Source organism: Anabas testudineus, chromosome 9 (assembly GCF_900324465.2).
Source record: "Anabas testudineus chromosome 9, fAnaTes1.2, whole genome shotgun sequence".
In the NCBI taxonomy this organism is placed as follows: domain Eukaryota; kingdom Metazoa; phylum Chordata; class Actinopteri; order Anabantiformes; family Anabantidae; genus Anabas; species Anabas testudineus.
This window is the reverse complement of record NC_046618.1, coordinates 27,782,508-27,806,452: the sequence shown is the minus strand read 5'-3', so window position 1 is coordinate 27,806,452 and position 23,945 is coordinate 27,782,508. Positions and strand designations below refer to the sequence as shown.

The 23,945-nt window shown below is 43.9% G+C and overlaps 1 protein-coding gene across 3 annotated transcripts in view; it reads right to left on the bottom strand.

The window, feature by feature from the left end:
- Positions 1–22,626, bottom strand: part of LOC113151343 (transcription factor COE3-like) — a 45,602-nt gene extending 22,976 nt beyond the window's left edge. For 2 of the 3 annotated variants that reach the window (XM_026344285.1, XM_026344287.1), the window contains exons 1-5: positions 22,548–22,626; positions 22,346–22,463; positions 17,796–17,929; positions 16,605–16,731; positions 277–365 (exon numbers count right to left, since the gene is read on the bottom strand). In XM_026344285.1, coding sequence (XP_026200070.1) covers positions 277–365; positions 16,605–16,731; positions 17,796–17,929; positions 22,346–22,463; positions 22,548–22,562 — 483 coding nt within the window. In that variant the 5' untranslated portion in view covers positions 22,563–22,626. The remainder of the gene's footprint in view (positions 1–276; positions 366–16,604; positions 16,732–17,795; positions 17,930–22,345; positions 22,464–22,547) is intronic. The other variant, XM_026344286.1, reaches the window with a different exon arrangement.
- Positions 22,627–23,945: the final 1,319 nt, after the last annotated feature.

The window sequence follows — 23,945 nt, the reverse complement described above, 5'->3', positions numbered from 1 at the left end:
AACCGACAAATCCAATCAGCCTATTCAAGTTTGGTCCTGTGCTGCATTAAATAACACAAGAAACCTTCAAAATTCATGCAGTGCAGGTGGTCCATGGCTTCCACAGAGGGACAAACAGCCAATTCAGATTGAAATCAGCCCTTAATGTGGCTGTAAAACCTGATTAAAGACTCAAATAGCTCTGACAGACAGGTGCATTCTGGGTCATACCTGCCAGACCAAACACACTTCTGAGCTGAGCACACAGCAGCCGCTTAATGACTGGTCTCCACTGACCTTAGGTAACCTCTCAGGGTCCCCGGGGTGGCGAGGGATGACCTTCTGTAGCCTCTGGAAGCCGTAGTCTATGGTCGGCTCATTTAAGGCTGCAGGACAAACAGAGAGAGAGAGAGAGAGAGAAACTGTGGTTAGAGTGAGATGAATTCAACCCGACGCACAGGCCAACACTGAAGAGCAGAGCCACACACACAGGTCAGATTTTTATGTTCAGAGGGTTTTTGAATAAAATTCAACAATTATCTGCTGAAAATAGTCTGAATTAGGCGACAGGCTGCAAAAGATGAGCCCCCCCCCCCCCCAGTATCTCCATGAACCAAGCAGACATCACACCTTAAACAAAACGCAGTGGCAGAACAGACCCAACATGAAACTCGTCATACTGTTTGACAGGTTGGAACCTCTCTGGGCACATTCGGGTCTTTTTGTGGTTGTTTCATGTTATTTTGTTTTGGGGTTTCGCAGAAAAAGGCCTTTGAGTACAGGACACTTTGTAAATGTCAGAGGTACTGAGGTCTGATACTCGGCCCTGGTCTCTCTGCCTTCAGTCTGTTGGTTCTTATTAACAGCGAACACCAACAGAACAGAGAGCGAGCTGTTGATCTCTCTCTTCCTTATCTCCTCTGCTGTTTATTAAGTGAGAGACCTCACACTCCACCTGTCCTCCTCGCTCTGCCTTTTCACTGCTAATTTAATCCACCAGGCCCCTTTTCTTTTCTTTTTTCCTCCACTCATTTACTTCTGCAAACAATCTGCCTTCCTCCCCCTCTTCATGCCTCTCTCCCTACACACTGAGCAGAGATGGAGAAACACCCGGAAATGAGTTGGAGGAGATACTTCTCCATAATCAAGCCCATTAATCATAAAAGGCTGTCAAATTTGACTTTGGGGACAATTTGTCAGCCGATCTTGCCCACTCCGCTTTTGTCATCGTAGGCTCTTGTATCCTGTAAGGATGATTGACACACCAAATGCCGGTGAGTAGAATAGCTAGTTTGCGCTAATATGCATAACCGCGGCTTTCATGAATAAGAATAAGGCAGCTATAGGCAGCACAGAGGGGTCTCCTTCAAAGGCCCCGCTGCCGTTTGTCGCCAGCGCTCCAAATAGATGTTATTACCATTATAACAATATTTGTTTTCTTTCCTCGGGAATGGGCGACTGCGAGCTGCTAAATCAAATTTGTCTGAGCTAGTTTGGAGCAGCGGAAGGCGGAGGAGAAAAAGGGCTTTCAAGCTGCGACTGGGGTGGGGATGATATCTGAAGGGTGACAGAGCGCTGAGGGACGTGGCCCTCGCCGCAGGGGCTGCCATGTTGGATTTCTTGCCTCCCCGCCTCCCTGAGAGGAAGCAAAGAGCAGCGCGGCCTGAATCTATTACCTCCACCCGCCATGAATGAAAGAGGGATTCATTGTTGGATCCCAAAGAGACTTTTTGGGGGGATGCAGAGCAGCAGAGGATGAATGGAGATAATGCATTGGGACGACAAGAGCAGCAATCAGCAGTGAATCCCAAACCGGATTGCCTCCCGACGCATACATACATCCCAACTTATAAAACAAGTGAAAGGCACTATGGGAACGGCTGTGATTGAATAAAAAACCCATTTACACTCAGAGAGGAAGGAGGGAGATCTGTGATGTTTAACTCTTTGTCGGCATCAGAGGAGGAAACAGGTTTCTGACTGGTGACCTCTCAACAGATCAGCTGCTGCAGGACGCAGCTGACACAGCTCACGGACACGTTTGTCCTCGTGTGAGAAGCTACTTAGAACCAAGTCAGTGTAATCCAGCGGTCCTTCAAGAAGCTGGTACTGTTCAACTGTAGGACTGTGTTTCTGTTATTTACCCTCACTCACTGGGTTTATTTGCTCTTCAACAACCCAGTTACGATTGTCTTTCTCCAGCAGCTCAGACTCAACTGTCATGTAAACAGAACCCTGGTTTCTGTGATCAGGGTGGGGGATCAGAGTAACCGGATTTCTCCAAGTAGATTTTCTAACGCTCAGTCCTCTGCCATGTATACGTGTAACTAGGTCTCTAATTTCACATCGGCGGTCAGGAAAAGTCGTGGAGTGGTGTGTCTGGATGAAAGGAGAGATCTTGACACGGAGAGGTGCCTCGTCGTCTTTAAAAGAAATCTGACTGAAACTGAGACTAACACAAAGTGACTGTAGACGTCTAACGTCTGTCCCCACTGTGTAGTTCAGACAGTTGATGCTGCGAAAAAGAGCCGTCCGCCAGGAAGCAGCGTCACTATACGGTGAAATCTCTGAACATGCTTTAAAATAAATAGAGGAGCAAGCTGAATACAAGGATTTACAGCAACTGGGTCTGAATCAACTTGTGTAGAGTCATGGTGCAGAAATGAAACCGCTTGGTTAATTTAAACATTTTCTCTGTTTTCTAACCACCAGAAACTAAATATATATATATAAAAACTAAATATTGTGAGACTTTTGAAGACAACAGAAAACCAAAGCCTTTAAATACTTTGGCAGCTGTTACTTTTGCATTATTTGTATTTTTATGACTTTTTAGTTAACTATAATTTTTTAATTATAAATACATAGGTTCAATTCAAAGGGCTCCCCTCCACCCTGCTGGGATTTGAACCGGCACTAAATTCATTAAATGCAGAACTACCTCACGTCTTTCCCTCAGTATTCAAAGAGATTCAATGCTGCTGGGATTTGAACCAACAACCTCCTGAAGTCATTTCTCCTCAGAGATGGGGCAAAGAAAGAAACAGAGGCTTTTAATGAACCTCTGGACAGGCGGCTCTGAGTCGATCCCCCCTCATATAAATGACTTAGAAATGAAGCCCATTACTTCCTCTTATTAAAATCTCGCTGCACTTTGACCCCACGCTCCTATTGGCTGCCTGCAGGGCCCCGAGTCCCTCCCAGCCAATCGATACCGGCTGCCTCCCTGCAAAGAGCCCGAGTAATTGGAGAGCGGCGGCTGGCAGAGCGAACCCTGACCCCCCCACACACACATTACACCGCCCATATGAAGACAGATTGCCTGATTTAGTGTAAACATATGCTGCAATTCCAGGCATCAGTGCCACTTTCTCCATCGTAATTTGTATTGATTTTTCTCTCTCTCTTTTTCTCTGCGAGGACGTTTTCTCCTGCTGTCTGATGTTTCTTATAAATCAGAAAAGGAGGAGAGGAAGATAATTCAGAGGTGAAAGGAGGGAGGGAAATGGGGGGTTCTTTATATATTTAATCAAGTATTTATCGCTCCCTCTGTTTGTTTTTTTCTCTCTCCTCGCTGTGAAAGTGATCAAACGGTTGGTCGGCGTCCTGCTGATCCGAGCGCTCTGGTATTAGGCGATTAAGTGACTGGGGAGAGGGAGAGAGGGAGAATAAGAGGGGGAGGCAGGTTACATGTTAAACTAATTTCTTGACGGAAGATTTGCAGCGAACAGCGGGTCAGACCTCTCATCGTTCAGCTGGATTTTTAGACATTTCACATTGAAGAAATGTGTTAAAACTGGAACACCTGCAGATGGATTCATGATCAAAAACTTCCTGCTTGATTGATAATATCTGTGGGATCAGAATTATTAAAAGGAGCTTTAACAGTCAAATAAAAGCCAGTGTCACACACATAAAAGAGAGATATTTTACATACGGTAAAATGAAACAAGTTAAACCCAGAAGACAATATAAAATAATAGGAAGGGAAGACAGTAAAAGGGAATCACAGCAGTAAAAAATACTGCAGAATCAAAGTCAGTGTATAAAAACATAACTACATAAGTATTCAGTTACAGTTACATTATCTTATGGGAATAGTTCTGTTCTGTTCTAGATGAATTTATGGAGACAATTAACCAAAGACTGATGAAAAGTCCCCTTTACTGTGATATTAAATTATCTGATGGTAATGTTAGCGTGTTTAACCCTGTTTTATGTTTGCAGACAAAGCTTCTCTGGATTCATCTGATTCAGATTTAAAACATATTCATTGTGGTGGCTTTTGATCTACACCTCGTACGATGTTGTCTGGATGGTTAAAAGCTGAAAAATCACTATTTGCCTGTTTTAACAAATACATAGAATCTATGTTTCACTGGAGTCTACTTATAAATCAAGTCCAGGTTTATATAGGCTGTCTAAAACCATGAAAGCCCTGTCACTCAGTATTGTAACTTAACTTTTCTTTGACATTTCTCTTTGATTTTGGTTTTAATGACATATTTTGCCTTGAAGCTCATTTGTAAATCTCTTTGGATAAAAGCATCTAATGACTAAATGTAAATGTAAATCTAAGTTAGATTAAAACCATTTATAAAGTAAAACGCTGATCATTCACTACCTTTCTCTGCTTTGTCCCTGTTGCCTAGATATTTTAAACAGTGGGTTGGACAAAATAAACCATCTAAGGATTTCACCTTGGACCCAGAGAAGTCCAGAGTTACACTCTACTGCCATGATTCTGCAGGATTAGCAGTTTTGTTTATTACCAGAACCTGTTACTAGTCAATCAGTGTTTATTTGGTTTGAGAGGCTTAAATCTGTGATTGACACTGTGTGTTTTTCACACTGCTCTGAAAGAACAAAGTATTAGAAATAAAAGATAAAACTAAAGTTGTAATTAATCTGTGGACTCTAACAGTTCCACTGGCTAATAACTGATATCCCACAGAGCTCAATCCTTGGACATCATCTTGTCATCACTGACAAAGGTGAGGAAGAAATTAAAATTAAATTAGAAATGTATTTAAACAGTGTAATGAAAGCACAAAATAACTGAAGATACAATGAGATGTGGTTATCAGTATGAGCCACCCTGAGGGTGTAAAATAAAGTAATGAAACAACCGAGGAAAGGTGGGAGTTTAGTGGAGGAGCCACGCCCAGGTGTCTCTCTTTATTGGCTCCGCCTCCCGGTACCCGACTCATCAGTAAAGGTCAGGGGGCAGTCACGCTATATCCCATAAAAACAGCTGCTTTCCAACATTAACCATGACGATTTGAGGACGATCTTTTCTTTCAAGTTCAAATTGAGCTCAAACCACGACTCTCACCTTTCTATACAAACGACCTGATTCAATAGTTCAAGAAAGACTCTACTTATTATGGTATATTTGTGGCCTCTTTCTCTGCCTCTGCATAAAGCTGCTACAGGTGAGTCTCACCTGTCCCGCCTGCGACACACTGAGAAACAGATACCGTGAGGCTGATTTTCCTCCTGCTCTCTGATAATTCAGCACTTCTTACTGCAGATGCTGGCTGATAAGAGATCAGAGGATCAGAGCTCTGGAGGGAGGATGCTGGATTAGTGGGACATCTCTGCAGGCTCATTACCCCGCTCGCATCAGCTCCCACAATTTAACAGGCCTCCATGCTTCAGAGGAGCATGTATAAGCCTCTGTTTACATCCTCCTCCTCATGACTGTTTACATTTATTTATCTCTCGCTATTTTTCATTTGCTGCTTCACATCGCCGCTGGGCTCTCTGAGTGGGAATCTGTTTTTCTACGCGGCTGGTTTGTACATATTTACCAGCCGGAGATGAAACATGCACTTTGGGACATCCTTGCACACCTTTACCTTTCTGTTTGTGCAGTGATGGCCTTGTCAAAGGCGCAGTCATGTCCCCGCAGCAGCTCTGCGTGGCTTCCTCCTGTATTACACTTATCATTTCAAATAGACTCCATATTCCACAGAAAACATGCGGCTGAGTGGCGACTCCCCTGATGCTTTTCAAGACGCTTTTCCATCCCACAGCAACATGTGCCACAATTTCCCTTCTCGCCCAGCTGTGTGATTGATGCAGGTCAGCACGCCGTTTGGCCTCGCAGCCCGCAGATCAACGCTTCCCCACTTCCTTCAGGGGTGGGGGTTTCTGACAGATGCACAACATGCCGAGTCTTAAGTGGACGGGCTGATTTGTTTTGCTGCTTGTCAAGTGGCCAACCAGCATCAACGGGGGCTGAGGCTGTTGACAAGCAGCCGTAACACCCTGGATGCATCCTTTCACTGGCTTATTGATCTGCTTTATTCCAATTCATCACTCAGTCACAGAGGAGGACGACATTCATTCCTGGATATTTACCAAGTCCTAAAAACCTTCAACTTTTCAAGTAGAACTCTGGTGGTTACTTTTTCATTCCCATCAACGTTGATCCGAACGAACACTCAACACTTCAATGGTTTATAGAGTTTCATTATACTCTATAGTCTACTATACTCAGGTATACGGAGTTGAGGATCACAACAGGTACAGGTACATAGACCTGGAACAAACAGAAAACTCGGCGGAGCCGTCATTTTCATGCTCGTTTAAATGTAAAAGTGTTATTTGTAAAATTGAGTTGGGAGTGGATTTTAAGATATAACTCCGCCATCACACCACCACACCTGTCAGGTGGAGGCTGTTCAGACTGGAGTTGTAGTAATTAAACAATTAGTTGAGAATTAACTAGAATTAACCAGATAAAATGAACTATTTATGATATACTATACTATATTATAGAAAATATCAGATCAGTGCTTTCTGATTATCATCAATCCTGTACAGGACCATACTTTAATTAACCATAAGCTAAAGATAAATATTTTGTACAGGTGAAGATTGTGTCTGACGCTCTCGTGAAACCAAACCTAGGAGTGGAAACTAGACCAACATTTAACTCTGAGCATCTTCTGACAATCACTGTGAGATATCAGGGCCCTGCACTAAACTTCTGAAGCTCCTTATAGCTAAGAACGGATCAGAAACATCCCCCCTCCTCGCTCCATAACCTAGATGAACATCTTGCCGCCGTCCTGTGGCTCTCGGGACTCGGGTGACAGGAGAACACCCACTCCCCTTCTGCTTCCTCCTCTGAGAGCTGCCGCTGACGCAACGACCTCTGTGATTAGAGTGAACATCCGCCCAGATCCAGCGTGTTAATCAGTGAATAATTACCTCCTTGTGATTAGAGCCGAGCAACTGGGCTGAGGAGAAAAAGAAGAGTGCCTCAAAGAAATAGGCCCCCCACCTGAGAAGTTATTATTTTCTGGAGTGGCAGTCTAAAATGCCCCTGCAGAAACAGCTAATTACCCGACATTAGTTCCACAAGTGCCCACTCCCTAAGTGGAGCGACGCTGCTGTGCTCTTTGATATATGAAATGTGGTGCGTCTCTGCAGAGAGCGGAGGAATCCCCCGGCGGAGAGCACACTTCTGCTGTCTATTAAAAGATGAGAGCCGAGATCAAAGTCGAGGAGAAGAACCCACTCGTGTTGTTTCATTAGCGCTGTCTGATAACCGCTCGGTGGCCGAGAGACGCCAACGCCTCGTTACAGATCTCTGAGCATGGGGCGGGTTGCTGTTGGGAGGTCAACAGGGGTCACGTAGAAATAAACACCGCAAGAAACAAATACAGTTCTTCAAGTGGACGTCAGACTGTGTCGGTGTCAGCCTCCTAACATATATCTCTAACCTCCAACAAAGCAAAAGGGTCTGCTGCCATCACTTACAGAAACATATTCATCTGCTCTCGGCCTGTAACAAGTACAATCAGTGATTTACACCAATCGTCATCTACAGTACATGTACATGTGCTCTGATACAATCAGATACTACAACAACAGCAGCAACTGTCTGTTTTAATATGAATTAATTCTAATTAACAACAGGGCACAAAGGGTCCTTCAGCTCTGACCTCACCTTCAGGGTCGTTAAGGTCACAACAACTGCTACGTAATTTATGTTTGACACGTGAATCGGTGGTGTGTGTGTTCTATGTGTCCTCACAGGCCTTCAGGTTTATTTACAGTCACACCTTCAGATTTCTGAAAAGTTGAGAAAGAAGCGTTAACTGTGAAAACTCTGACACAGACCGATGTATTTATCCCATATAAATCTCTTTTATCAGCTGTTTTCCTCCATATCAAGTCACCATTTCCCAAGCTGAGCTGTACTTATCCTCCAAAGAACTGCACACTATATCCAACTCCGTTCACCCGGTAAAATACTACAACATCTAACACTGTAGTATGTTGTAGCACTGTTTCACACACAGCACTTGTTTTAAACACAGGAAACACAAGTGTGAGTGAAAGTCCTGCCCCGAAACTGTTCTTTAGTTAGAGTGTGTGAGTCTCGTCAGTATAATTAAAGCATTCACAGAACTGAGAGGAGCATCCCCGTCACTGCAGATCTTTTACAGAAGTCCTGATTATTTTCAGTTATTTCTTTTGTGAAAATCAGAAAAGAAAGAAAATCTACTCTCATGTCAGACGTTGAAATGTACTTTATATATGAAAAGTTGTTCTATTTCAGAACTGGTTACAGGGAGTTTTCCTTCTATTTCACAGACTATGTATAAATGTGGGCTATAGAATTCAAACCCACACATTCACAGCATCTATTTCTTGTATTTATTATGATGATTTATTAATGTTTTTGCAGAATAACCTCTGACTTTATGTTGCCCACCTACACACTCTTTAAGGGCCTGAGCTGCCTGTCAATCACAGTTTAAAGTTCATGAAATTTCTATGAGCATCGATTGCAGCAGAGGCGAGTGGAGAGGGGGTGGGGGGGCAGAGGGGGAGATATGGGTGAGGCGGGTGTTAGGGACTCCATTGATTGATAAGTGTTTTTGCTTTGAATTTCTCTCCTCACTCCGGCCTCTCGGCTGCAAACGGTTTGACACGTTGTGAAGTGAAGCTGCTGCACTGCAGAAATAACACAGGTGTGACTGTGGCTTTAAATACAGGTGTAAGCCTTTAAATCACAGGTAACGTTTCTCTTAAACGTCTGTCAGTGTTATTTGGGGCATCGGGCAGATGTGAGCTGTCAACACAGCATCTCAGAAGAGAAGGATGTTTTGACTCATTATTAAAAAGTTTAACAAAGACACACGAGTTTAGAAAAAGTAAAGTGACAGAATCCGTTTGGAAAAGTCCTAAAGAACTGAAACAGACCCTCTGGGTTTAGAGTGCAACACATCTGCTCTGGAACAGGGGCTGGGACACTTTTCTGGAGAGAGGAACTGTCTTGACCACTGGACCTGCTGCAACCCAAGTGTGGATAAGTGGAAGATAAATCGACAGAAGAAGGCGAAGTGACAAACTGTTGTCCCTGTGACGACCTGCACCGAGCAGTTCCTCTGCACTGAGCTCTCAGTCTCCTGTGAACGCTCAGGGCCACGCAGCAGCTCCTATCAGCGCCTTCGGAAACACAGTCAAACATTTTGTGCTCCTCCACCCCCGACACACATGGAAAACATTAGCAGATTGTTCCATCGGGGTCTGCTGAGGGTCTGAACGTGTAACCGAGAGGCGAGCATTAAATCGCTGTAAAGAAGAGGTGGAGGGTCTCTCTGTTCCAGTTCGTCCTCTGCACAGGTGAAGCACCACTCACTAATTAACTTCTGAATTTTTATTGTTTAATTACTGTCACAGTAACACATGGAGGCAATTATCTGTAACCGGCTGAGGATCGGTTTACACCTACACAGAGAGGAGGAACCGACACTCATCATTTACAGGCTTTTATGGTTCCACTCACAGTGACGTCTGGAGGAAAATAACTGAAAACATAATTCACATTTTAGTTTCTTATTGAGGATCAAACTGACAGTGACAGTGTCCGTTTTCCATCTTCATTTCTTTCTTAAAGTTTGACTATAAAATAAGAAGCATAAATACATAATACACATGTGCTTCATATGCTTTTCCCCCGTCTTTGTCCCATGAAATGACTTCGTTACTCAACATAATAAAGTTATTCACATTATTATTAAGTATTTACTGTATATCTGGGATTTTTTTCATTTTACTTTTAAGTGAAATTATTTTAGGTTTTATTGAAATGATTCATTACAGATTTGCTAGGTAATCAGTGGATATTCATTTAACTAACGTTCAACCCAACACATTTCTACCTGATGTCTGCTCCACATCTGTTGAATAAAGTGACTCACTGTGATTTATCTAACATGTTTTTTCTTTTCTTAAAAAGCATGAAGTTTGACTTTCTACCTCTTGAAAGTGAAAAAGAGTCACAAACAACACTGGAAGACGAGGGGGAGGGCACTATCTCAGCTGGTATTTGACTTTTATATCCAAACAAAACCATGAAATCCACCGGATACTTCAGTTATTACAGAAAAACTATTGGGCCTTTAAGTAGCATTTATATGTAGAGCTGCCTCATCTCATGGGGATGCGAACACCCCAAGAAGAAGGAAAGACACCACACAAACTCTGTTCTGCTCTGTCAGATGTTAGAGAATTATCATTGTGTGAAAGAGTTTAGAACCCGGACTCCAGGGTGGACTAAGACACGGAGACAAAACAATCCCAAACAGAACAACAACCACAAAGTCTTACAACCAAACTGAGACTCTGAGTGAACAAAAGCAGATTTAAGAAAGTGGAACGGTGGTGCTGTTCTCTCTTTTCTCAGAACCCATCCACGGCTCATCTAATCTGGACTGAAGGTTTCTAAGGGGCTCTGACGGCCTTTGTGGAAAGTGGATCAGTTTCAGACACCAGCCGTGTTCAGAGGATCGATTCAGGCTCTGTTCACTGAGAGACAGAAAACCTGGATTTACCAAAGACGGATCAGATCAGAAGTCCGACCCAGCACTCACATGTCCCCACTAGCACAGAAGGACCTGAACTGAAACATAGAGCAATACACAGGAAACACGTCTAACTGGAACAGTTTGAGTCTAGATCGACCAACAAGAGCCTTCGTCCGAGGAGCCGCCGACTTCTAGCAGAGGAACCTGGTTGTTTTTTATCAAGTAACATACATTACTGTTGTTAAACCTGTAAGTACATATAGAACTGAGCAGGTTGAGTGTGGCAGATGGTCCAGCTCTGCTCTCAGAAAGTACAAATCAGCCGGTTTCCCACATTTTCAGAGGAAGGTTTTGATGAAGGAAACATAAAACGACCCAAACTCCAACAGAGCAGCAGCAGCGGCAGCAGCTGTCTGATGGGATCCCATCAGTCTCTCACAGCAGCCACACCTCAGCTCCCATCAGGCCTCAGCGAGGTGGGGAGGTTTGGGTGGTGGGGGTGTTCAGGCGTGTCGAGGCCTGTCGGAGTGAACCCCCCCCCCAAAGCCCCTAAAGGCAAAGGAAACAACCCTCCACCCTGCACCACACATCAGTCCATCCCTAACCAGGATCACATCACACGGCTGACTGCAGCGCTCTGAGCTCCTACTGGTGCTGAACCAGTTAAACTCCAGACTGGCACAGCTTTATCCTCCTGGTGGAGGAGAACCTGAGTCTGGGGCAAACATGAGCTCCATATCAGGAATCGATATTCTCCTTCTGTCTGTTCAAACCCCTTCACCCCCCTCTCCGTCCTCCTCTTCAGCTTAATTTCCTCCTTCCAGGTTTTATCCTCCTCTCTTTTCTCCTTTCACCTAAAACTGCCTCCCCTCCTCCATTTCTCCCTTTCTTCCTCCTCCTTATTTCTCTGTCTGAATCTCTGACTTCATCATCTCAGTTTCTCTCTCCCCCTGCTCCTCGCTCCTCCGCTCCCCCGCTCTCCCTCTCTGGGGCTGCAGATCCCCAGGTGCAGCTGCAGGAGGAGGGAGGTGGAGGAGGGGGTTGAAATTAATGAGAGGAGCCTGGAGGTATTGACTTTCCTGGGAAAACACAGCTCTCTAAAAATCAGTGGCCGAGCGCCGCAATAACTCAGCACCCATCGATCCCACAACACCTCCTCTCCTCACCCGCCTCCCCTCACTCCCCCCAACAGGCCTCATTGACCCGAGCGTTACAAGCGTGAGGCCGCCAGTGTGGACCCAGCAGTACCACTCAACACCAACAGCTGAGCAGAGAGGATGATGAAACCTGGTGCACAAGAAACTGCAAAGTGTTGGAATGAAAATACTACAAATGGAAAACTACAAGAAAAACTACAGTTGAACCGTGAGACTGGAGGGAGGGAAATAAAACAACAAGCCAGCGCATTAAAACAAACTGTGTTTTATGGGACGACGTCATTTCTATTCACATTTTCAGGAGCTAACTTGTTGCCGGTGGAGATCATTAGAGACGGATTCGACTCAGGTGCAGGAGGAATCACTTTCACTCTCCTCTCAGGCTTCTTGTCATTCTGCTCAGCGTTTTTGCCTTTGGCCAATTTTTCTGAGCGAAGCCTCAGGATCAGATGCTGAAGCTGCTTTAAGCTACAGGGAGGAAGAGAGAGGGGAAGTCTGGGAAAACACTCTGCTCGTCACGTCACCTTCAGCTGCACCTCCTCGCTGTGGAGGCAGCGTTCACCATCATGGGTTTAACAGAAATGCTGCTCTGTGATTGGCTGCAGGTCTGTTCCAGAGTTCAGGTCGACAGTTTAACCTGGGTTCTAAATCAGAGGTAAATTATTAAACTGTGGGGCAGCAGGCAACAAAACCAATGCTCATGTTACACTGCAACTTAGCTCATGGAAAAAACCTGGAAAACTCTTTACGCCTCCTTAAGGACCTCCACCAACCTCATTTAAAACCCCAGGAGACACCAGCTTCTCATGCAACCTCCTAAAAGGACCAATGAAACACCATTAATGATCCAAGGGAACAGCATTAAGACCTCTGGACGACTAACATCTCCTTACAAACCCCTTCAGAACTTCTAGGGACTCTTCGAGAACCCTTACAGACTCCTCAAGGCTCTCCTTGAGCCCTCTGGAAGCTCATTATGAATGTGGAAACTGCTCATGACTCCTACACCCACTTCAATAACCACTTGAACCCGCTCAGGAAGTCATAAAACCACCTTAAATGTCATTAAGAACTCCTTGAGCCTCTTCAAGGATTATTGGAAACGACTCAACTGATCTTCTCCAGGACCACCAGAACCTTGTTTTTCTGAACTTCAGACTTCTGGGAGCGGGATTAACCCGTCTCAGGTCTGAACTGTGGACTGAAGGCTGTGGTTGTTGTTCACCAACAGTTTCATCTTCTAGAACTAAACGTTCTCTCTCCTCTGTCGTTTACCTGGTTTTCTCCAGGAAACCGTAACACGATAAAACACACTCAGAGTCTGGGTGAGTGTGTGTTTAACTCCTGAAGGAAATGACATCAGCTGGAGCAGGATGCTTTCTCTCCTGCTCTTCAATTATCCACAGTTCACCTGTTTAGGATGTAAAAGCTCATTTCACATGCGTGACCACAACACACTGTTGGCACAACGAGCGCGCTCTCACTCTTAAAATATGGACGTGTGAATCAGATGATGTGCGTGCACAATACGGCCGCGTTCCTGGCAGGAGGAGCGGGGAGAAGAGGGAACTGTTCGACTTTCTGATGCAGCCACCTGTCAGGGTTCGGCCTCACGATGCCTTCAGGGACACGCGGTTTTTGTTGTTTCCTATTAATCAAGCTGAAGTCAGATGTTTGTGTTTCTTCATTCGATCACAAACCTAGAAGCCTGAGATTTAAAGGACCAGATTGAGTTTTTACAGTTACTACAGGTTTAAATGACAGTTTCTCACTAAACAAGATGTTTTCATGTTACAGCAACATTGATTCACGTTATAATTAGGGGTTAGTAAGTTTATCTAATACGTTTATCGGGTACATTAAGCTGAAATTGAGTCAGTCCTGCAGTAAATTCTCCTCCATGAAGGTGATGACGTTTGGTTCCTGCTCTTTTTTAAGAGGCTGTAGTTTGTGCTGCTGTTTCTGTTGTTAAGCTTCACAGATTATTGCAGGACTGTTTGATTAAAATAGGTTTGTGTACCTAATAAACTGGACACCGGCCGTGTCTTTAGTAGAACAATTTGTCCTTATCTGTGACATGTGTCCTAATACTTACAACAACTTAATGACAAACTCATTAAAACATCTTTACAACATTTAATATCTAGTTATGACGTAAAGGTTTTGAGAGGGTTTTAAGGTGTTACACTCTTTACTGTTGAAGCGACTCTGTAACGTGACGCTGAGAGCTCATCATTTCATTATTCATTCATTGTCATATACAACATTATTTATGGAAGTAGTAAATCTTCAGTTATGTGGACGTATTAGTCTACACTAGGTATTGGCACACAGCCTTTGTACTGCTGCCATGTATTTAATTTTCTTTGATTTCTTAGTAATTTATGGGTTATGGTTGTATCTGACTGGATTTTCCCAGCTCTGTTCGGATAACACAGAGATTTGTTTTAGGCCTGTTTTGTGTGTTTTTTCTAAGCTTCTTTCTCCGACTTGGATTAAAAAATAAGACGGTCATGTAAAATGAAATATTACATCACACTGTTTTTGTTTCATTTAGGTACCTTCATTTAAATTTCTTTCAGAAACTGAGGAGGCTTCTAGTTACCGATTCTTCTCTCTTCTTTTTATCTGATCATATAACACACTTGGCTTTGCCTTAAAATTTCATCATCTTCATGATGCCTGTGTGATCTGGATGAAGACATGAAGGTTAAACTCCTGCAGGCCCTCGCTGCGTGTTTCTGAGGAGAACAACAGCTTCTATTCACAACACACCTCCATATAAAAGCAAAGCTTGCAGCTCTTGTCAGTCTTATCTGTAAATGGGATCACAGATTAGCATTGCAAAAGGAGGTGGAGGCCAGGCCGTCCATTGTGAGCGTCCGTCTCGTCCCTCCTCTGCGTCGTCCCGCTGTTGGAGGAGGCAGCGCCTCCAACAAAGACGAGAGCGGGAGGAAGGAGGCAGTGATAAACTGGTGTTAAACAGAAAGCATGAACACGCTCGCCTCTTTCACGGCCCGACGCAATGACATTTACTTATCACACTAAACAGTCTTACATCTGACCTTTCTGCTACTTTGAATGACATCTGGATATTCTGACGGAATAATCGAGGACAGTAAAAGCACTGATTTGAGAGACAGATAGAGTCATTGGACCGCATGTGGACCTCTGTGCTCTGTGTCCCTCTGTTATTTAGTAACGTTTTCTTTTGTGGGTTCTGTATTTTCCAGCGAATTTACTGGAAACTTTCTTCATAATTTCCCATGTGAAGAAGTTCCTGATTAAAACAGTTTGATATATTCAGGTTTTAAGATGAGAGATATTTCTCTATGTAGGTTTCATTTGAGCACACACTAATTCAACCACTATGCAGCATAAATGCCAGCTAAATTAAAATGTTCTCATCACTAAGCAGATCTATGATCCGCAGCAGCAGCAGCCAAACAACAAATTCATGGATCCAAACTAAGAAAAAACATGTAGCAGTTTCTGAGCCATTACACACTTTTTTATTTGTTTATGACAAAATCTTAAAAAATAATAAGGTTTTATTTGGTCATTTTCCAGTAATTAGCTGTTAAAGTACTGGTTCTATGTTTAGACAATTCTAAGGAATGCCTCCAGGAAATACAAGACCCATTAAATAAAATGTTTCCCTTCACCATGTTTGGACTACTACAGCATCTCTGTACGTGTACGTGAAAAGCAAAGGTCCAAACTCCAAATACTTGTTAGGTTGTGTATCTGACACGTTATGTTGCTGCCCACCTGGACCGGGACACACAAAAAAGAGGTTTATGACCTTAATGAGGCTCTCCTGGTAAAATAAAGGTTGAACAGAAAACCTTCGGCATGTAGAAAACTGTTTACAGAGAATAACAAACTTGATCCTGTCGGCATCAACAGGACTCGACTCTAAAGACCTTAAACCGCTCCTAAAATCTCCCTATTTTAAACCTAGAGAGCTGTAGTTAAACAATACAAACTCATGGTGTTTGTCCAAAATATGTACGAACTTCCAAAAGTTTCCAAGATATAAAATACTTCAGGCTGGATTTTGGGTAAATGTGTCTAAAATGATGCAGAATAAAGAAAAAGTCTTTATGTTTATGCTTTTTGTAATTTAGAGTTTAAACCCTTCATTTTGTGTTGGTGTTAGTCTCCAGATACTCAGCTGTTCCCTTTAAAGTGAAGGTTGAAACACGTTTGGACTAGAAAGCTCTAAAACATTTCCACTACCAGGAAAAACGAAATAAATATGTTTTGTTAAGAATTTGAATTGTGGTTGTTGAACACAGTTTAAATACTGAGTTTTAGACGACAAACATCACCACATAATCGAATGAATAAGGAACTGAAGTGTCCAGAATCTAAACTAAAAACCAAGAGCAGGAAACAGGAAATGTTTGGAAATAACTGAAGAAAATCTGGAGCTTGTGATTAAGATTCTATGAAAAGGTTTGCTCAGCACTAAAATCATCATCGCTCATAAAACCTCCCAGAACCTTAAAGGTAACGTTAGAAGAATGGAAAGACGTTCTGCAGCAGCAGGACCTGAAGTAAACGGACAGGACTAGAGACAGTTTTTATACTGCAGAGTCTATGAGCATAATGAGGGAGACTCGGGCCTTACCGGTGTACACAAAGCGTCCCGGTGCTCCTTTGCAGAACTGTTTGGACTTGTAAGACAACGTGACCTCCACGACCCCAGGGATGTGACGAGGGGGGGTCTGGACCCGGATGGCATGAGGGGTGATCAGCTGGATCAGGAAACATAAACAAATACAGGGAAACCCATTAAACGAATGTGTGGCACAGCTCTTGATTCAAAAAGGGAAGTTTGGACTTTTAAAAGTGGATTTTTACCCTCTTTCCAATAACTGACTGAGAACGAACGAGCACTTTGTGCATCACTGTTCCTCTTTGACATCAGGACCAGTTTCCGAGTTGTGTTTAACAGTTTAAAAGTTCTGAACGTCCACGCTAAAGAATGGGCTGAACAGTGTGCTCCCACAGTAACTGTACTAGAGTAACTGTACTGAGTCTCAGTCTCTCTTAGTTCTACTGGTCCAAAGTGACACAGCACAACATGCTGGACGTCAGTGGCTCAACTCTACTGGATCTTTTTGGCTCTTCGTTGTCCAATGGTAAGTGCCAGTGCTACTTTTTTATTATTCTACGGGCTCTAAACCAACTCAGACAGCAGTGTTCATACAGGTTTCCGAGACTCGTACTGATGTGGCACCTCATTTTTAATACGTGCAGTAACCTGCAGGATAAGATGTTTCTTCTATAAAAACTTTCCATGGAAAACATTCCAATCTTGCTCCAATCTGGGTCAGCGTGCAGTCTGTGTTGCTGGGCTTTGGAGTCCGTCTGCTCGCCGCCAGACGACGGTGATCAAAGTGCGGAGTGTGTGATTTGAAGCGAACAGCGTGTGGGGGTATATCTGTCTGTCTCACACCTCCTTCCCTCTTTCCCCACCAGGTGTTCTGCTCTTGTGGACCTGCTTCAATATTTCATGCTGCACCGTATGCGCAGCTCCTCCTGCAGCTCAACACTCACTACATCTACATATTTTTGGGGACGTGCAGACCTGCCACAGATACAGACGCAGGTGTTTCTACGAATGTGTGCGTAGATGAAGAAGATGGAGAACATGATGCACGGCATGTGCAGCTGCTTCCAGCAACATCCCTGTGGCAAATAATGTTTTATCTTCTGTAAAATCTGGAGATCTGGAGATCAGTTATGAATTTCAAAATAAAATTCGGTGTCTTCTTTAAGTTGATATTAGTCACAGAAAACTGAATTTTATTCTCACCTCGCTCCAGACCAGCATCGTGCCGAAGACAACTTGCAGGCCATCGAAGAAGTTGTCCCCGATGAGGATGACGGTGGCTCCACCGGTCGTCCAGCCCTCGCTCGGACTGATGGCTTTGATGCAGGGCGTAGCTGCTTCGGAAACACAGACGACACGACAGAAACATGAGCAATACAATTAGAAAGACAGCCAAACAATATCAATGATAATCAACATTAAACTTAAACTGACACGTTAACAGTTCAGATTAGCAAACTAAGTATGTAGCTAAGATCTAAAAAACTGGCTCATGTTCAGAAGTGAAATCAATTGTCTTTAAGCCTACGCTGCTAAAAATTCACTCTGACAGTTTGGTTTAGATTTGAAACTTTAACGGATCTGTTGTGTTAAAGGTGGTTCAACAGGAAGTTAGGACTTTGGTTTGGTTCAGCTCAAACTACTTGTTTCAGGTCAAAATAGCAATTTAATGGTTTCGGCAGGTTAGGATTCGCTAACCCTTTCAGAGATGTCTTGTTTAAAGATTCCGGTCTGTAGAGAACCAGTTTTAGTGTTTAATAATTATGACATCATAGCCGAGCCTACTGTACTGTACCTACAGCTTCACCTGAAGTTCACTGACCTGCAGTTCCTTCTGTAGTCTTCCAACCGGTGCGGACTGTCTAGCCTACAGAAGGAGCTGGACATGAGTGAACTTTGTGACATGAGGTTCACTTCAGGTGAAGCCGAGGTTACTTTAGGTCTCACCTGATTGTGACATCATCAGTCGTGTTTTAAAGACATTTTAGGGGGAGGACTGGCAGCAACTGTTTCTCAAGACATAAGACTGAGCCAGGCCGAATGCATCTGGGTCCGACCCTGTCGTTACGACCATCTCCCGTTTACAATGAGCAGTACTGTTGTTCAACAGGCCTTTAACAGGTAAACTCAGGTCACATAGGCATCACACGTTCATCTTAGTGTGTTTGTTTGTAACCATTTTACTATCAGACACTTTTCACCGCGTGTTTCTGTCACTGAAAAGTCTGATTTTGAAAAGTGAAATAAACTTTAAATAGTTACACCGACCCTGACTGTGACCTCTGACCTCCCAGCAGCTATTGATTGAATTTACACTTCTTTCAGTCACGTTACCATCCGCACAGCCTGGTAGTCCACCACTAACACATGCAAAGTGATTGGTTTTTCCAGTGCCACAGGGATCAATACAGGGCTCCACATAAACAGCGTCTCCGAGATGACTAGACTTCTGTCCGCACACAGATTAGTCGAGTCAGCCAGGCGGACGGACGGACTCTGATGTGATGTGAGGAAGCAACGCTCTGCAGGTTTACGTTTTCCCGGACTGTTTTATTAGGAGGATGATTTGGTCTTCCAGTCAGAGCTCAGAGTTTTCTATTGTGTACTATGTGATCTGATCTGTAAAGCAGCGTTCTCTCTATTCAACATTCCAGTTCCAAATTTCACCACTATTAGCAGATTAATGACCTTTAGTGCAAGTTACTGGCAGTACGAGCTCATGGAAAAGGAAAAGAGACGAACATCTCTTATTTATAGATGATACACACTTAAACATTACTTTATTATGTTGGTTTATTTTCCAACATAACATATTTTCCTCCTGTTTTCTTTATATGCTACTTTATATAAATGTTTATTGGTCCGTTCGTTTCATACTGAGTCTTTTCGCTGCTCACATACACACTACATTTGGTTTGTAGAAGACTGACAAGAAAAACGTGGAACATCCCCAGACTGACACAGGATGTGACAGTAAGGTCCTGATTAGCTGGAAGAACAAAGGAATAGTTGAAGTTAAGCTACTGACTTTAGGATCTGTGTGGCCCCCTCCAGTTACAGCATCAACTTGAGAAAGTCACTCCGAGTTTCCAGATGAAAGGAAACACTCGGCTCGGCCTCCCCAAACCCTGCAGCTGCTGCAGAGGGTCGAGGCTTTCCTGCTCCGAGGAGTCGATTGTCATCTCCTTATTAATTTCCCTCTTTTGTCACAGCAGTAAACAAACAGTCCAGAGGGTCTGCGGGGGGGGGGGGTTGACTTTCCAATCAAATGAATAGAGCACAAAGGCGAGGAGCAGGCGGTGGAAAGTTTTATCAAGGAGACGGGGGGGTTGAGGCATGGTGACAAAGGCGGGAGCAGATGTTGAGGCTTTTTATCGCCTCTGAAAACATCCCAGTCTGGAGGAGATGAAAGACCCCGAGCTTTCCTCCGCGGGCTGAGATATGGGGCTGGCTGCTAAACAACGGGCCCCTTTTGGCCCCTGCAGGACACCGTACACAACGCTTGGCGCCTTCTGAGCGGAAATGCCTCTGTACATGAATGTTTAAGTGCTGATTTGATGAAGTTTCATCAATGTCTCAAGGTGTTTCACAGGTGAGAAAAAACAACTCAGGTTGATGAATGACACATCTGTGTCAGATAGCATTTGTTTTATCCCTTTGGATGAGTCACACGAGTGGGGTTTGCCACATAGGACAGCACAGAGCAAGTTAAAAGGTTTGGGCAATCACATCAGGTCAGCTTACTCTGCGTTTCCTTTGATCAGCAACCTTATCATGTCTGAATGCCCTCACTGTGATAAACACCACCCATCTGGTGCTGCAAGTAGGTTAAACCAAACGAGACAATGATATCACTGGCTCCTGGAAGACTCTCAGAACTTTAAAACAAGTTGAGGGAAACTGCAGAGTTAGTCGTTCGGGGAGAGAGAGGGGCAGATTTTCAGTCTTACTTGTGCCAAATTGCTTTTAGGGTTTGTTTTACTCTTTTGTATGTCCCAGAAGGGTGGGGCTTAGCTAAAGGGACCAACTGAGAAGTGTCCCAAAGTCTGAAGAGACGTGTATGAGAGGAAGTTAAGTCTTCGTTTCTAACTTTGTTACCTGACTCTTTCTGATGCCCTGATATGTTAATCCCCACCCATCTGGTGTTCCAAGTGAGATAAAATAAGTGAACAGCTGTGCTGTCTTCTCATGAAAAAGCCATTTTAGTGTAATACAGAGCAAGGTGGTGGAAAGTGGGAGACAAAGACATGACTGTCACCTTTTCAGGTTTGTTTTAATCTGCTGTATGTCCCAGAGGGGTGGGGTTTATCTCACACAACTAAATGAACGTCAACAAGGCGTAAGACGTACAGTAAGTTCATCAAAGAGAGTGAAGCGTCTGACACTGATAGAATAAAATCGTCTGGTCTGGTAAACCCCACCCGTCCAGATGTCCGTGTATATTAAAACAAGTGAACATGTTACGCCATCGCTCCTGGAAAATCTTCAAATCTTTAATGGAGTCGGGAGAAACTGCAGAGTGAGGTGGAGATGGTTTGATGAATGAAAAGATGGAACACTCTGGCTTGTTGGCATGAAATGAAACTACTCATAGGGTTAGTTTTACCCTCTTGGAAGTGCCAGACGAGTGGCGTTTGCCAAACAGGATGACACATCAGGAGTTTTAGACAGACCTAAAAATGTACCTGAGTCAGTTAAGAGTTATGTTTCAGTGGCTGACATCTAACCTGCCAATATCTAAAACCCCATTAACCCCACCCACCTGGTGTCCCAAGTACAATGAAACAAATAAGACACTTGTGTTGTAAGTCCTGTAGAAACGTCAAACTTAGAAGTGGCTGATGGAGAGGACATTAGAGACGGTGGACAAGGTTTGCCTGCTGTCAGATGCTTTTACAAATCAACTGTGAGTTTGTTTTACTCTTCTGTAGGTGCCGGATGGGTGGGGTTTTCCACCTAGGACAAATCTGAGCACTGGAGATTTTGGTGAATTTTAAAATTCACTATTTAACGTTCCTGTGACTCACATTTTTCTCTTTTTCTTTGAGAAACCTGGTACCAGTACTGGCTAAGCTCCACCCTCCTGGCACTCCAACTAGAGCAAATCAAACGAGAGACTTATGTCATTGCTCCTGGAAGTGGCTCACTTTGAGCGGGAGGGTTTTATTAGAGCAGGGACGGGGCAAAGTGGTATTAAAGTTTACAGCTTCAGAGGAAAATGTTGCAGCTGAGCTCCAGCTCTGCGAGTCGAGTTTCAGAGCGTGAAGTTTATACGTGAATGATGCTTTTTATTTGGTGGCCGAGGATGCTGGGAGAAAGTAACGTTTGTTCTCCAGCTCCTCCCGATGGACCAGGTCGGAGAGTCGCCTGTAGCTGAAGGGTTTCACAGAGACCGGCTGTCCCTGCTTCACTGTTTTCTGCACCTTAGATCTTTGTATTTTTGGGCTCAAACACGTCTTACTATCAAATGTAGCTTTGATTGAGTTTTTATTAAAGGGCCATTCCCCAGATTTTACACAGTCAGTTTGTGTGGAGATGGACCATGTGCAGGGTGTCTTGGTAGTAACAGCAGTTGGGAACCAGCGTGCACTATGAGCTGTTAGAAACTGCTCTTCACTAATAAAATAATTTTAGCTAAAGCCCCTCAACTATGTTGTTTATGTGATGTCAGAAAAAGAAACCAAGAAACACACAACTGTGAAATTCCACCGAGCATCGAATGAAGACGTTAGCTTTCTTCTGAACGACCTTACCTTCGGAGGGGTCGAGGCGTCTCGCACGACGACCGTGTTTAGAGTTGTTGTGGACGAACATGTTGTCTGACACGGCGAGCACGTGACCGTCCACGTTGACTGTAGTGGAAACCACCACCTGTACACACACATAGACACCTGAGCACCATTTCAAGCTGTCTCCACTCATTAATAAACCCTCTGCCACAGCTCAGACGCTCACCTGGAACCTCCTCATGTCTCGGGGGTTTCCTGCATTTTTCAAACAGTTCTGATTGCACTTGAGGAAGAACTTCAGGAAGAATCTGGAAGCAGAACAAGACAAAGACAGAGCCGATTAGTGTCAGAGCACGTTTGTCCGTGTTTCGATGCTGCAGACTCCCAGTCTGATTAAACCAAATCGAATTCATTAAGATCTAGGTTCAGAGAGAAGAGTGAAGGTAAGTGATGCCGGGTTCAGGTTTTTCTTCAGGGGAAAAGTTTTTCACTCACATTTTATAATTCAAAAGACAAATATATGGTTCATCAGAGAAATTCACAGCAGATGATTAAAGGTGTGGAGATCAATCAGAAGCTATATGAGCACAAACTATTGTAAAATAATAAAAGTCAGTAAATAAAACACCACAAAAATGTAGCATGAGAGACGCACACTGGATTTGACAAACCAAATACAACCATCTACATTATCCAGTTCTACTCACTGAGTTTAGTGCTGCAGAAGGTCAAGGAGCTGAGCAGTATTTTTATTGTTACATCTGAAATGTTCGGAGTAGAAGTACCTCGAAGGTGTAAATGAATTCAAAAATAGTAATTTATGATGAATCCCAAAGAGAAATTACACAGAAAGTAGATGAATGCACTAAACAGCAGCTGCAGCAGCACGGACACGTGTCCTGAACAGGTGGAGCCCTCTGACAGTTACAGAGCTCTGGTAAAAGACTCCTGGTAAAAGGTTCCAGGTTCCACATTTCTCAGAAGAACCAGAAAGAGCCTCCGTCAGTGTGGCGCCCCCCCCACACACACACACTTTGGAAACGATCTAAACACAGTCACTGTGTGGATTCAGTCTCTCAGCAGATGGAATTATCATTCTGCTTGATAAAGACACGTCCTGCAGACTTAAGGCCTCTCATTAGGAGCCCCCCCCACCCCCACCCCCTCACGTGTCCGATCTCTTACTCGCTGTGTTGATTTACTGCGTTTTTTACGGCAGCAGAGGAGTATTGATTGGGAATGGATATCAATGAGGACATCAGTAATAAGCAGCAGCTTCAGATGGGGGGGGGGGTCAGAATGGATAGCTACCTTAATGCATTTCCCACTGCCTTGTAATCTGTGCACATCCATCTCTCGGACTATAAGCCCCCCTCTCCTCCCGTTCCTTTTTAATTGCCACATTATCACAATAATAATCCGGGCAGTTAACAAGCGGCAAGGTCGCAGACAGACATGTCACATTAACCAGGGGATAACCTCAGCACAACACCCACACCGTGCTCCTTATTCTACTGCTACTGCAAGGCATGCTGGGACTGCATGAGCAGGAGGAGGGGGGAGGAGATAAATGGGGGCTCTGTGAAGTCGGCATCGATTTCCACCTTAATAAGACAGTAACAGT